The sequence below is a fragment of the Scatophagus argus genome, chromosome 22, assembly GCF_020382885.2.
Source record: "Scatophagus argus isolate fScaArg1 chromosome 22, fScaArg1.pri, whole genome shotgun sequence".
NCBI classification, from domain to species: Eukaryota; Metazoa; Chordata; class Actinopteri; family Scatophagidae; genus Scatophagus; species Scatophagus argus.
Window position 1 is genome coordinate 841,317 of NC_058514.1, and position 13,389 is coordinate 854,705.

Here is a 13,389-nt window from a genome sequence, read left to right on the forward strand (position 1 = left end):
TGAGGTGGTGGCAGACTGCAGAGTTTGCCTTCAGGCAGCTGAAGTCAGGATTTCAGCCTGAGTCAGACCATCAGGGTGCGGAGCAGACATGTTTTCATCGTTCAGAGTTCAGGTCCTTTCACTGCTGCCGCAGCCTTCTGATTGGATGATAATCCCACAGGATGAGTGACCAGACCTGAAAACTGTTGAAATGTTTATCAGCAACAGTTCGCCCACAAATGACACTTCAGTCATTATCTCCTCACCCTCATGCTGGTTTATTAGTTCTCATATTAAGTCAGACTTTGATATTCCACCCAAACTAAGCCTGAGCTTCTCTTTTCTCTTTGGGAAATCCCCCTCCTCATTGTACAGACTTTCTGAACGTTTATGTGCATTGAAACTGATTTTATTGGCAGCCTCTTTTGACGCTTTGTTTTTGTGGAGAGGCGTGAAGCTGATGAAGGTCATGCAGACAGATTTAATGTGGTCTTTCTCACAGTATTATCACTTCCATAAAACTTTGAGCCGTTGGCTGACGTCAGTTAGTTTTCCTTCAGTGTTCACGATGAAACCTCCTGTTCACCAGTTGTGACTCTCACTCTGTCTTCCAGGCTGGAGGATGCAAATCTGTTTTTTCCTTTTCGTGTCATGTCGTTTTTTCACTTTCCCCCTGCAGCTCCCGCGGGTCATTCCATGGGAACAGAAACTTTTCCTGCGGCCCTGGGAGAAATTCAGCTATTTTAGGAAAACACGTCACTGCTTTGAGCTGCAGCCCAGAAACTCTCCCTTCTTTCCATCTTGCACATTTCCTTTTTGAATCCCCTTTACTTGTTGCACAGCGCAGTGGCACAGTGTTTACCTTCCACAGTCTGAAACCGACTCTCTCCTTATTTCATAGGAAAACAAAGCTCTTTGTGCGCCTCGCCTGTCACGGCTGCAGCACAGCACCAACACGGCACATCTCACACGTCGTGCCCAACTTGTGGAGCAGCTCGGCAGCGCTCAGGGCTGCTGTGGGAAACGCTGCGGCGTGACACTGCAGAGCCTCTTTAGTGTGTCCGTGCCCTTCATGCGTGTGTCTCTTGGGGATGAAACGATGTGTAGACGGAGGAAGACAAAACCCTGAGCCACAGGTATTCATGTAGGATCAAATCATGAATGGGAAAAGACGTTTTTCCCCCCTTTGCATGAAAATCGCATGTTTTTGCATGAAATTTCTTTCCAAACGCGCATGTACGCCATTAAACTGCTTCCATTCATAAATACGCGTTCATATTTGAAAATATCACATCACCATGAGCAACAGCTCAAGTGATAACCTTGAGACTCATGGAGACAACAGGTTCATTACGCACGACACTTTGTGTGCACGCAAAGTCACCAAATCGCTGAGATTTCCTGCTGAAATCGACTGAATTGTGTGCGTGTTTGTTCCTGAGTAGCTGGATCACGTTCATTATGAGCATATGTGCGTGCATGTGTGTTTTTATTGCCCCCCCAGTGAGAGAGCGTGCGCACACACGTCAGATCGGGGAGGGCAAAGCCTGCTTAAGATGCAGCGAATGTGACAGCCGAGCCGACAGTCCAGACTACAGCAGCGCGTGGACCGGAAAGGTGAGCGTGGTGGAGGTGGTGGAGGTGGGGGCCACAAAAATGCCAGCGGAACCAGCTCACCCGCAGACGTGACGCCGACACACCAGCAGAGAGAGAGAGACGTGCCGAGACGCTCAGCTCGTTTCCAAAACGCGCCGGGGCGTCGGAGGGGGAACAGAGAGGACTGAGGAGCGGGAAGCGTCGCCCTTGTCTGGGGGGGAAACATGACAGTGGTGCCCGGAGAGAACCTGGACGAGACTGTGGCACTGGCCGCGCTGTCAGCCCAGGATGTGTACGACCCAGAGAGAGTCGAGAACCAGGAGTGCTGCGAGCGGGTGGTCATCAACATCTCCGGGCTGCGCTTCGAGACGCAGCTGAAGACGCTCGCCCAGTTCCCCTGCACCCTGCTGGGGGACCCGCGCAAGAGGATGCGCTTCTTCGACCCGCTGAGGAACGAGTATTTCTTCGACAGGAACAGACCCAGCTTCGATGCCATCCTCTACTACTACCAGTCCGGGGGCAGACTCCGGAGACCCGTCAACGTGCCCGTGGACATTTTCATGGAGGAGATTAAATTCTACGAACTGGGGGAGGAGGTGATCGAGAATTTTAAGGAGGATGAGGGCTTTATTAAGGAGGAAGAGCGCCCGCTGCCTGAGAACGAGTTCCAGCGACAGGTTTGGCTCCTGTTCGAGTACCCGGAGAGCTCGGGACCCGCCAGGGGGATCGCCATAGTTTCCGTGCTGGTTATTCTCATCTCCATCGTGATCTTCTGCTTGGAGACTTTGCCCGAGTTCAGGGAGGAAGCCAGAACGTTTGACGAGCGGCTGGTGGTGAACGGAACCGCGCACGCAAAGAAGCCAAACCCGTTCACAGACCCGTTTTTCATCGTGGAGACGCTCTGCATTATCTGGTTCTCGTTCGAGCTGCTAGTCAGGTTCCTCGCCTGCCCGAGCAAGCCCGCTTTCTTTAAGAACATCATGAACACCATCGATATCGTGGCCATCATGCCCTACTTCATCACTCTGGGACTGGAGCTGGCGGAGCACCAGGGGAACGGACAGCAGGCCATGTCCCTGGCCATCCTCAGGGTCATCCGCCTGGTCCGGGTCTTCCGGATCTTCAAGCTCTCCAGGCACTCCAAAGGTCTCCAGATCCTCGGGAAGACCCTGCAGGCCAGCATGAGGGAGCTGGGACTGCTTATATTCTTCCTCTTCATCGGAGTCATCCTTTTCTCCAGCGCGGTGTACTTCGCGGAGACGGACGACCCGGAGTCGGGCTTCAGCAGCATCCCGGACGCGTTCTGGTGGGCTGTGGTGTCTATGACCACAGTGGGCTACGGGGACATGTGCCCCGTCACCATCGGGGGTAAAATCGTGGGCTCTCTGTGCGCCATCGCCGGAGTGTTAACCATCGCGCTGCCGGTGCCCGTCATCGTCTCCAACTTCAACTACTTCTACCACCGGGAGACCGAGCACGAGGAGCAGTTCCAGTACACGCACGTGACCTGCGGCCAGCAGCAGCCGCCGTTTGGAGAGTTCAAGAAGAGCGACAGCAAGCCGTCCCTGTCCAAGTCCGACTACCTGGACAGCGACGACGCGGACTCCATCAAGTACACCAACTGCAGTCCGCACAAAGCCTACACCGGGAAGCTCACCGACGTTTGAGCCAAAGTTAGACCTGCGCTCTGGTTTGAGTTTAGACTGGCGAGCTCCTTATTTCATCAACGGGATTCATTAAAGTCACGGATGGACTCTAAAGAAGTCACCTTTTCTCCCCCTGAAACAGTCTTCCATTACGCGCCACGAGCGGGGGGAAGGCCGAAGTTTAGCAGCGATCAGCCTGTAGCCAGCTGTAGCACTTTAATGTTCATGTTTCTCTTAGTAAAAACGGAACTGACACACACGTTAATGCAGGTTTAAAGTTTACATTCGCTTTTCTGTCCACCTGAAGAAGACACACGACGCAGGACCAATGGAATCTAAATTTACAGAGTGATGCAGGGGGCACGTGGTGGCTCTTTTTATTATGATCTCACACACACACCTGTTATTTCACCCTCATGTATTTTCCATTCAGGCTGGATGGAGCGCAGTGATGGATCACATGACGTTCAGCAGACTCAATGATCCTAAAATGAAACGATGCCAGAGCTTATTTGAGCCTCTGCTCTAAAAGCAGGCTTCAGAGCGAGACGAAAATCACGCACCCTGTTGTTGACATGCAGATTTCACTGTTTCAGGCTTCAGGGGGTTAAATCCTCCACGGCAGCCTCTTTGGAAAAGTATTATGAAATCAGGAGCAGCTTTTTCCGAACCCAGAGCGTCCCCTTGTGGATGAAACGGGGCCCTGCATCTCTTCACTGGATGCAGTTTCTATAGCAACCGTCCAGACTTTTCTGTATTGTCTGCCACAGGAGTGAAAGGATGCTGAAGCTGTGGAGACGAGGCTCAGCGAGGCCACAAAACCACCATGTTGTGGAAGCCTCCATGTTGTCTGATTTCACCAGCTGAAGCTAACACATTCAGGCTTTGAGCAGGAAATCAGACGTACGAACCCAACATCCGGATGTTTGACCTGCTGTCCTGCACCTGAGCCACACAACCAATACGATCCATGCAGACGGTCCAAACCAGACATTATTCTGATTATCTGCTAGTTAAAATAAGCTGACAATAACAACAAGAAAAAAAATGTCCCGAAGCAGGATATTTTAGTGTTTGATTTTTTTAAACTGAAAATGACAGGAGTAAATGTTCAAATCAAAGCTCACTGGAATTAATAAAATATTTTAAACAACAAACTAAGTCTTAAAATAAAAAAATAGATCAATACGTAAAATACACATCCTGCCTTCAGACAGTTATGGAATATTCCACTTCCACACATTCACTGGCATTTAAATTCCAGCTTTAGATATTCACTAACCTGTAAAATGCGTATTATTTTGGCCCCCACACTGAATGCTGACACTGACCTCACTGTGATCGGCCTGCTCGTGTCAGTCGAGCTCTGACCTTTGAACTTCAGAAAGTTTTTACTGATTAGCCTCAACAGATCAAATACTCCAGCACTCTCCCTGATGCTTGTTAGATTAGAAACTCTAGAGTTTACTGTGCAGTCGAACACACCTGCTGGGTTTATTTCCATGGTTAGCTCTAGTCATTGTAGCACCTTCCTCGTGTAGACTCCAGGGACGAATCATTTAACCAAATCTGATGGGGAATTTTCACCAGACTGACGGAATAAAAACGACCCCAGCAGAAATTTCCAAAGTGAAGGTCACATGTTTGCCATCCTGTTGGTTGGATTATCAGCTGATGGATTGATGCACGGAGGAAAGATGGAGTTTAACTGCTGAATCATCAACACGCAGACAGACAGACGGACGGGCGGACGACTCCTCAGCTCGGCGACCAACGGATTCTCAGCACCACAGTCACACAGAGAGGTGAGTTCAGTGTGCACATGAAGGTAACTCAGTACAGGATCTCAGCATGTTTATTCAGTGTGTTAGGCTGAGAGGTCTCACAGTGTGTGCATGTCTCAGTGTCACCTGTCTCAGGTGAGAGCTGTTTTTGTCATTTTCGGTCAAATTAAAGCTGCGTTCAAGGTTGCATTAAAGCAAGTGACAAGAAAATAAGTTCATTTAAAGCTGCATTTATCAACTGCTGGCCACTAGGGGGCAGGAGACCAAAAAAGATCAAGTTGAAAACCCAGCATGGACGAGATATCAGCGGCTAAAGTTGATATGATGAAGCTGTGAGCAAACAGGGTTCACATCCAGCAGACACAGAGCAGCAGTCCAGACTCGCCTCTAAACACTGACGTCTGTCTGCTGGCTGCTGCTGAGCTGCTAATGAAAACTTTATCAGAGTTCAATGCTTTGAGCTTGAAGAACTTGATGATCAAAATGATTTTTAAGGAAGGTGCAAACACCTTTAGACCTTATTTTCTAGTCAAGTGTGACTGCTGTGTGTGACACAGCTGCAGTACAGCTGTGAGCCTGCAGGTGGCAGCAGCTCTCTGCAGCTGTCAGAGGACACCACAGCTGGATGTTCAGCTCAGTGTGCGGGCTCAGATACGTCCTGTCAGCTGGAACAGAGACAGACAGACAGACAGAGCTCCTTTCTATTCACACTCTGCAGAATGAAACACTTCCTGTTTTGGCTGTGGGGCCTAATTGTGCTCCAAAATGTCCTCTCAGCGAGGCCAAGGACTCCCCTAGTCAGCAGAGTTAGGATGTTTTCACACTTGGTCCCTTTCAGCCGTCCAAATGAGCTCCCTTCTTTCCACTGTATTTTAGCCCTTTAGGCTTGCTGTAGGCACATCACATGACACTGTGCTCAAAAACAAAATGGAAACGTGGCTGACGAAAAGAAATCTGAACAATTCTATTATGGCTTTCTTTACGTCTGTGGGCTCGTGTAACTACAGACCACAGCAACATGGATCAGGCAAAGGTAGCAGCTGCCATCTTGTTCCAAGTGACACCCATAATGCAAAGCAGGAAAGGTCTGGGAGTTCCAGAGGAACCACGGTGTGAACAGAAAGAGGACCGAGGCCTCACCAGAGCTGAGGAGGACCAGAAAGAGATCTGGACCCTCTTTCAAATGAACTCACAATGTAAAAACATAAAGAACTGAGTAGCTTTTCTGTTGGTTCACTTTTTGGTCCACTTTAAGAGGACTGAACGTGAAAACACCCTTAGACTCACTTTCTGACTGCTGTATTTTATACAGCCAAAAGTATGTGGACACACCTACCTGTGTAAAAACTGAGCACTTCTGACTGTGTTTCTATAGTTTGAGCTAAAGCCCTTAAAGTGCTTTCAGACCTCGTCTTGGTGGTGTGACTCAGAGTTAGTTCTTCAGGCTGATGTGAAAACTGAGATGAGGAATCTGTTTGTGTGTGAAAGCAAAGCAGACCAACCAGAGTGTTGTTGGATTACATCAATAAACTGTTAGACCTGCCAGCTGATCCCAGACCAGTCACTAGCCATGAGAACATGAAGCACCTCAGCAGGTGAGAGTCACAGTCAGGACTAATGAGAAGAGGTTAGCAGGGTTACAGAATCTGCAGCACCAGAAAACACTTTACAAACACAACCACACACACTTGACTGCGTTGAGTCCACTGAGTCCTGGACTGTTCTGCGTCGTGGCTTTTCTAACCTTCCTCAGACCAGCTGCTCCCTGTCTGACTAACGAGGACCGACACAGGTGAAAGTAAGCTTGATTAGCTTCATCCACACCGCTGTCAACACGCATGCACGCACACACACACACACACACACACACGCACACACACACACACACACAGTAGAAATCCAACCCTGAGGCCTCTGTGAGGGTTTTACTGCTTTGTGGTGCAACAGGAAGCAGTCGGCCTATTTGTTTGTTTGTTTGTTTGTTTGTTTGACTCCGTCATAGTGTGAAGGTGATGTGGAGGAAAATAAATCATGTTCAGAGTGTCTCGTATGAAGCACACAGCCACCATGTCACCGTTACATAACGCAGCATCAGACATGACTGCTCACAGTGGACTGACTGCGTCCCCCGGGAGGGGTTTTGGTCAGAATCTCTTCCTGTGAGGTCAGCCCCTGCTCCTCCTCCTCCTCCTCCACCTCCTCCACGTCCTCTCTGAACATATGCGGTTGATGCAGGCGGAGGTAAACAGGTTTCCCCTTGGATGACACTGACAGAGTTACACTCTGACAGCTATTGTTAGTGTCTTTGTCACTGTCCCGAAGCCTCAAGTGGCCTGCAGTGAGTTACACCGCCGGCACCACCCCCACCCAACCTCCACCCAACCCTCTCTGTTTTCCACTTCACGGAAGACAAACAGGCACAGACGAAAACAGCAGCATGAAGGTAAAGCCGGAGGGAGGACGGTGGAGCAGATCGTAGGAAACGTCAGGAACAAAGTGAACTGAAAGTCCGCTCTGCTCTTTTGGAGCTTTTCAATCAGAGAAATGACAGCTGATCTGAGTTCAGCTCTAAGAGTCGCCATAGAGTGCATGTAGTAGCGCTTCTGTTTCTGAAGTAAAGAATGAACTTTATATCACGTCTCCACCTGGTGCACAAACCTCAAACTTCACACTGATGGAAAGATGAGGATTTATTTCCACTTTCTCTGTGTGATGATTAATTCATAAACATTTGAAAATAAACTGAGTCTGTAACCTTGTACCTGCTGGCTGGGTGTCGTCGAGCCGCGGCATTTGGGTCAAAGGTCGCGGTTATTTAAAGACACGTGTGTCACTTCCACTCGATGAACGACAGTCACGAGACCTTGAACAGCACAACATTCAACTGTCAGTGACAGCAGCTGCTGTGCTGTGGTCGCCATGGTGACAGGATCACAACATCCACACAACACGAGGCTGAGGCGGGCTCACACTCTACACATCACTGTTGCGATTCGGGGACAGGAAGTCTCCGCAGTGTAGGCAGGTGGAGGTTCACCTGCTGAGAATGACTGAGAATGAAAATTTCAGTTACGGCTGTTACCATAGCAACAGAGGATACTTCTGACTGGAGTTTGAAGCATTTCCTGTCATGCAGAAATTCGTCCTGACAGCTGAAGGGCTGCTGGTCACAGCTCCTCCTGCTGGTTGGAGGAGAGGTAGAGATTATTTTCTTTACTCACCTTGTGGACAGGTGGACTGTACACCTCCTCAGATTACTTATTTATTCCCTGAAATTGTGTTTAACATAGTGTGTGTGTTGGACAGCTGTGGTGCTGTTCTACTCTACTCAACAGAGTGAGGGAGAGATTTCGTCATGTGGAAGACATAAATGATTAATTCTAGAGAACGAATGGAATTTAGAGGTGGAAATGACTAAATTGTGGGAGAAATTCAATATTATGTGTGCAGGATTTCTTAATTCAAATGTTAACTCTCAGAAACCCACCATAGACCCATATTTTAACATTTTTATTTAGCCCCCTTCCCAGATTAGTCTGACATGGTGGACGCTGATGGACGCCTCAGGCTGTTGACTTTCACATCATGTCATTACTTCTGTGAGGCCACAGCCTGTGCAGGACTGTAGTGTTGGCCAGAGATCCTGCGGGTCTTTTTGGGTCCTGATTATTCATCACTGTGTACTTTTAGCTGGCTTTTTTGTGCAAAAACATTCGCCACAGTCTGTCCTGTTGTCCGCACGTAGTGACCCTTTAACATCAGTTTGGTGGACGCCGATGGTCGGCGCCGTTAGCTCCGACCTGCTGTGTTCCAACAGCTCGGCTGCTCTCTGTGAGAACGGTCAGGACAGGATAAACAGGAAGTGATGGCTGCTGGTTCGTGCTGTCCTTGGCTCTGCTTCCTCTGCATGTGACTGTGGTGATGGAGTGTGTGTGTGTGTGTGTGTGTGTGAGGAATGGAGAGACTGGGAAAGGAAAACAGAGGAATATATGCATAGATTCCAGTGCACAGATTGAGTCCATTGTGATTCCTTGTTTCCTGCGTGTACGTGTTCATACGTGTTCCTGATGCGAGAGTGTCGCGGCGGCGGCGTCTTCATCCTCTGAGCGAGTGCAGGGGCTGTCTGGTTGACTGATCCTGATCCTTTATGTGACAGGTAGATCATGACTGTGATTGGCCCCACTCAGTAGATTTGTATTTCCACTTGCAGAATAAAGAAATTACGGTTCTGATTAAAAGAGCTTGACTCCACATGGGAAGGTCCTGTGTCTGAGCCACCCTCTTGACCTCCAGTCACTGGTAACTATACACTGAATGATTCAAGTCATTTGACCTGAGTCAACTTACTTACTTTAGCCAAAAACCGGGGCCTTTTCCTTCAACGAGTTAGCGTCAAATGCTCCACTCCGTTGTTAACGCGTATCGCTCTGTCTCCATTCAGTCAGCGTTGAGTTTGAAAGGCCTTCATGCCAGTGCCCAACCGCTACTGCACGCGTGCAATTGGACGCCTCACCGTGTCAGATTAGTGCGCCGTCGTGGCATCTGCTTTGTAATGGAACAACAACATTTCCTTCTTTGTGTTTTCTAGGGGAAGAACGATGAACCGCTCCTCCAGCTTGCCTCCCCTTCACTGCGCCTTGTCAAACCAGAAGAGGACGACATCCCTGCTTCGCCCGCACCTCCTCTTCCCCACAAAACTCTGGATAAAAACACTCACAGGAAACGTGGAGCTTTGAGATGTCTTTCCATTACAAGAGGACATCCTGTCTGTCTTATGCACAGAGCAGAGCTGCAGCAGGACTCTGAGGTACGACAAACGTTACTTGAATCATCAGCTACATGTATTTACAAGATGTCTGCTGGCTCACGGAGTCCTCCAAACCTTCATGAGTAGATGTTATTCGGAAGTTTGCTCCTCCTGCTGTAGAGAAAAAGAACTTGTAAGTCCTGTCTGTACATTGCATATCATATTCAAACCAAAACATATTATTGCATGCTTGGAAAGTAGAGCATGTAAACAGAAGAAACAAGTTTGACTTTTGTGTTGACGGCTCAACTCAGCACCACTAATCTGTAATATGGGAACAACAACAACAACAACAACAGCTCATCGATGTCGAGTTCATTAAGTAATTCTGTTCGACTGGTGGGGTTAGTCGCCAAATCTCTATTTTTTAAAGTACCATACTGTATATGTTTTATATGGAGAGGAATCGGTTAACCTCGTGAATTATTTTGTAGTTTTTTAACATTTTTGCTAATGTGTTTTAGTCATTTCCTTTTTGATCATTTTTGCTCCAGTGGGCAGCTCGGATGAAAATGTCTGCCTGCCAAAAAAAAAAAAAAAAACACTTTACAAAAAGAACAAAACTGCCCCTATAAGAGGAATGTTTTTGTGGAAAATTTCACAAAAGACGGCTGAAATGCATTTATCGCAGACATTTGACATCTGATTTTTTTTGAATAATTTTGAATGTTTCTGATTGTGTTTGAGGTTTGATCAAAATGCTGTATATCTGTTATATCTATAACATCTACCTCAGTGTCCACTCATCAACGACAGAAGCTTTAACACCTGCATGGCGCAGGTGTCCCCCGTCGCCCAACACTGTCATCACACCCACATTCAGTTTTTAGATGCTTCTTTAATTATCTGATGAAATTGAATTGACCCGAATGCTCTATAAACTGCCATCTAATAACTTAGAGTCAGAAAAATTGTAAAGATCCTAGAAGAAATGCATACCAAACCATATGAACTAGGGATAAATATACAGTATATGCAGAGTTGGCCTTTAGTGTTGATTCAAGGGAAATAACGTACTGCAGAGTTTTCCTGTCAGGAATAAATGGAGCTGGTCAGCCTGTCTTAAAAACATAAAAGAGTTTAGCAGGGAAATGTTCTGTCAGCTGATGATCTAAAATGCAGTTTTCTATCCAAACGATAACCCTGGGAGTCTGGTTAAATGCCTCAAAATTTCAGACACAAAATTGGTGACATTTATATAAAAAATCAAAAAATTTGTTCTTCTGATGTTCTTATAGGCGAGAAGACTGATGTCAGTTTAATCTCCAGTTCACAGACAGTTTCAATAAGTGTTTAGCTTAGCTTAGCACAAAAGCAGGATGCAAGGGAAAACTGCTAACCTGAATTTAAAATTCCTGATAACTTCAAACAACCTAAACATGGCACTGAAAGCAGCTACATTGTCTAATGTTATGGTGGTTGTTTGTAGCTAACCTGTGTAATAAGACTCCTTTAGCCTAGCTTAGCAAAATGACTAGAAACAGAGGGAAACTGTTAGCCATGTATAAATTCACCTTCCAAAAACTCATAAGCTGTCTGCTTATTATGTTACATTTTTTATAGACCTTAAAGTGTAAAAGCAAGACATTGTGGTGTAGGAGTAGTTAGCATTGAAGCTACTAATTGACCAACAACTGCTAGCATCCCAAAGGTCCTGTCTTACTCTTATTCCCACAACACACTGTGGTTGTTTTCTTGGCTAAGCTAACAGTTTTCTCCTGCTTCTAGCCTTTGTGCTAAGCTTGGCTAAATGCACCCTTTTTCGGTGCTTCTCATCCAAAATATTGAACTTACTGCTATCCTCATCGGACAACTTTGGTACGACTCTGTGAAGACCTTCAGCAAACTGCCAGCCTCAACTCTGCACTTTGTTAATTCTGCTTTGCTTAGACATAAAAACAGCCGAGGGTGATTTCTGTTTGACGGAGGCACTGATGAGCTGTGACCAGGCGTTAGTTATGATGATTAATGTATTCTGCATACAGTATGTGCAACAAGATTAAGATAACGTTTCCCATACGAGTGCAGCAATGTCCTTATGACAAACATATGACCTGTTCAGATATTTAACCATAATCACGTGATATTCACCACATGTAACATCCGTTGTCTTGAAAGACATTTTCATGCTTCATTTTCAACTGCAGACTTCAGTTCAGGTTCGTCACAAAATTCATTTTCATGCAAAAATAACACAAAGCAATAGTGTGAGTGATACTGTGCTCTGGGAACTTCAGTGTGCAAGAAAATGCTTTTTGGTTTCTATTTTCAGTTTTTTTAATTTCTAGTTATTGTTGCCATGTTTTTTTTGACAATCTTCAATTGTGATCTATTTTTGATAAAATAAATCTTTGATCCTGATCAGTATCGATCTTCATGTGTTTTCAGATGACTGCACATGCAGATGTGTCATTTTGTTCCTTGCTGGCTTTTTGTGTGCCATAGATATGTTCACAAGGCAAGGCTGAGTTTGAACTTTGTGCCTGTGGTGTGTGTGAATGTGTATGTTGTCACTGGGATGAAACACCATCACATCTGTATTTCATCCACCCTGTGGTCCCCCTATGAATTGGTTACTGGAGAGGAAGGGACAGATGGAACTGGTCGCCAACTGCTACAACTACATATGTGCTCTGTACCTCAGTCATCCAGTGTTGTCCCTCGAGGAAAGCAAAGGCAGAAACCAACAGCCACAGCCTAATGCAGCCACAACACAAGTTTCATTCACTCTCATGTCGTCATCAGTGGCTTCCAGCAGTCAGAGAGAAGGAATCATAGACTCGTGATCTAAATGTTTTTCATGTTTTGTGTGCTTCCAAATGCTGAATGCTGAAAGATAACGGTGTTGTTTCAAGGGACGTTGCTGCCACAAACAGTTTGGGGCAACACAGTGATTCACTATAAATTCATGAGCTTGAAAAAAAAACAAAAAACAAAACAAACAAAAAACAAACAAACTACAAAATACAATGCTGATACTACACTATATAGATAAAAATATAGGGATACCTGTCCATTACACCCATGGGGACTTTGGTGACATCCCATTCTAAGTGCATGGATATTGGAGAAGAGTTTGTCCCTCCTTTGCGGTTGTGGAAGCTTCCACTTGCTTGTGGTCTCTGTTCTGGTTTGCGTTGGATGGCGTTGAGGTCAGGACTCCGTGTGGGCCAGTCAAGTTCTTCCACACCAAACTCATCCAACCATGTCTTTATGGAGCTTTGCTTTGTGCACTGGGGCACAGTCATGCTGGAATAGAAAAGGGCCTTCAACAAACTGTTGCCACAAAGTTGGAAGCATAGCATTGTCCAAAATGTCTTGGTATGCTGAAGCATTAAGATTTCCCTTCACTGGAAGTCAGGGGCCGAGCCCAAACCCTGAGAAACAGCCCTGTCCCACATCTGAATTCAATAATAAAGAGGTCTGGCCCAGTACTTTTGTCCATATTGTGTATGTCGGGTTACATGTGACGATTTGCAATCATAAAAGAGCTACTTTTAAGTTAGGTCTTTGTTGTGTCTCCCACTTTTGAAACCAAACTACAGCCTTGAATTTCTCTGTTAGAAAAAAGAAACTG

The 13,389-nt window shown here is 46.4% G+C and overlaps 1 protein-coding gene across 1 annotated transcript; it reads left to right on the forward strand.

Annotated features, from left to right (window-relative positions):
* Positions 1-228: 228 nt before the first annotated feature.
* Positions 229-13,188, forward strand: LOC124053849 (shaker-related potassium channel tsha2-like). The gene is made up of 2 exons (XM_046379400.1): positions 229-5,026; positions 9,594-13,188. The coding sequence occupies exon 1, from the start codon at positions 1,800-1,802 to the stop codon at positions 3,240-3,242; it is 1,443 nt and encodes a 480-aa protein (XP_046235356.1). The 5' UTR covers positions 229-1,799; the 3' UTR covers positions 3,243-5,026; positions 9,594-13,188.
* Positions 13,189-13,389: the final 201 nt, after the last annotated feature.

Bases quoted from the DNA above. Each gene is read 5' to 3' on its own strand.
- LOC124053849 (XM_046379400.1), top strand. From the start codon at position 1,800: ATGACAGTGGTGCCCGGAGAGAACCTGGACGAGACTGTGGCACTGGCC.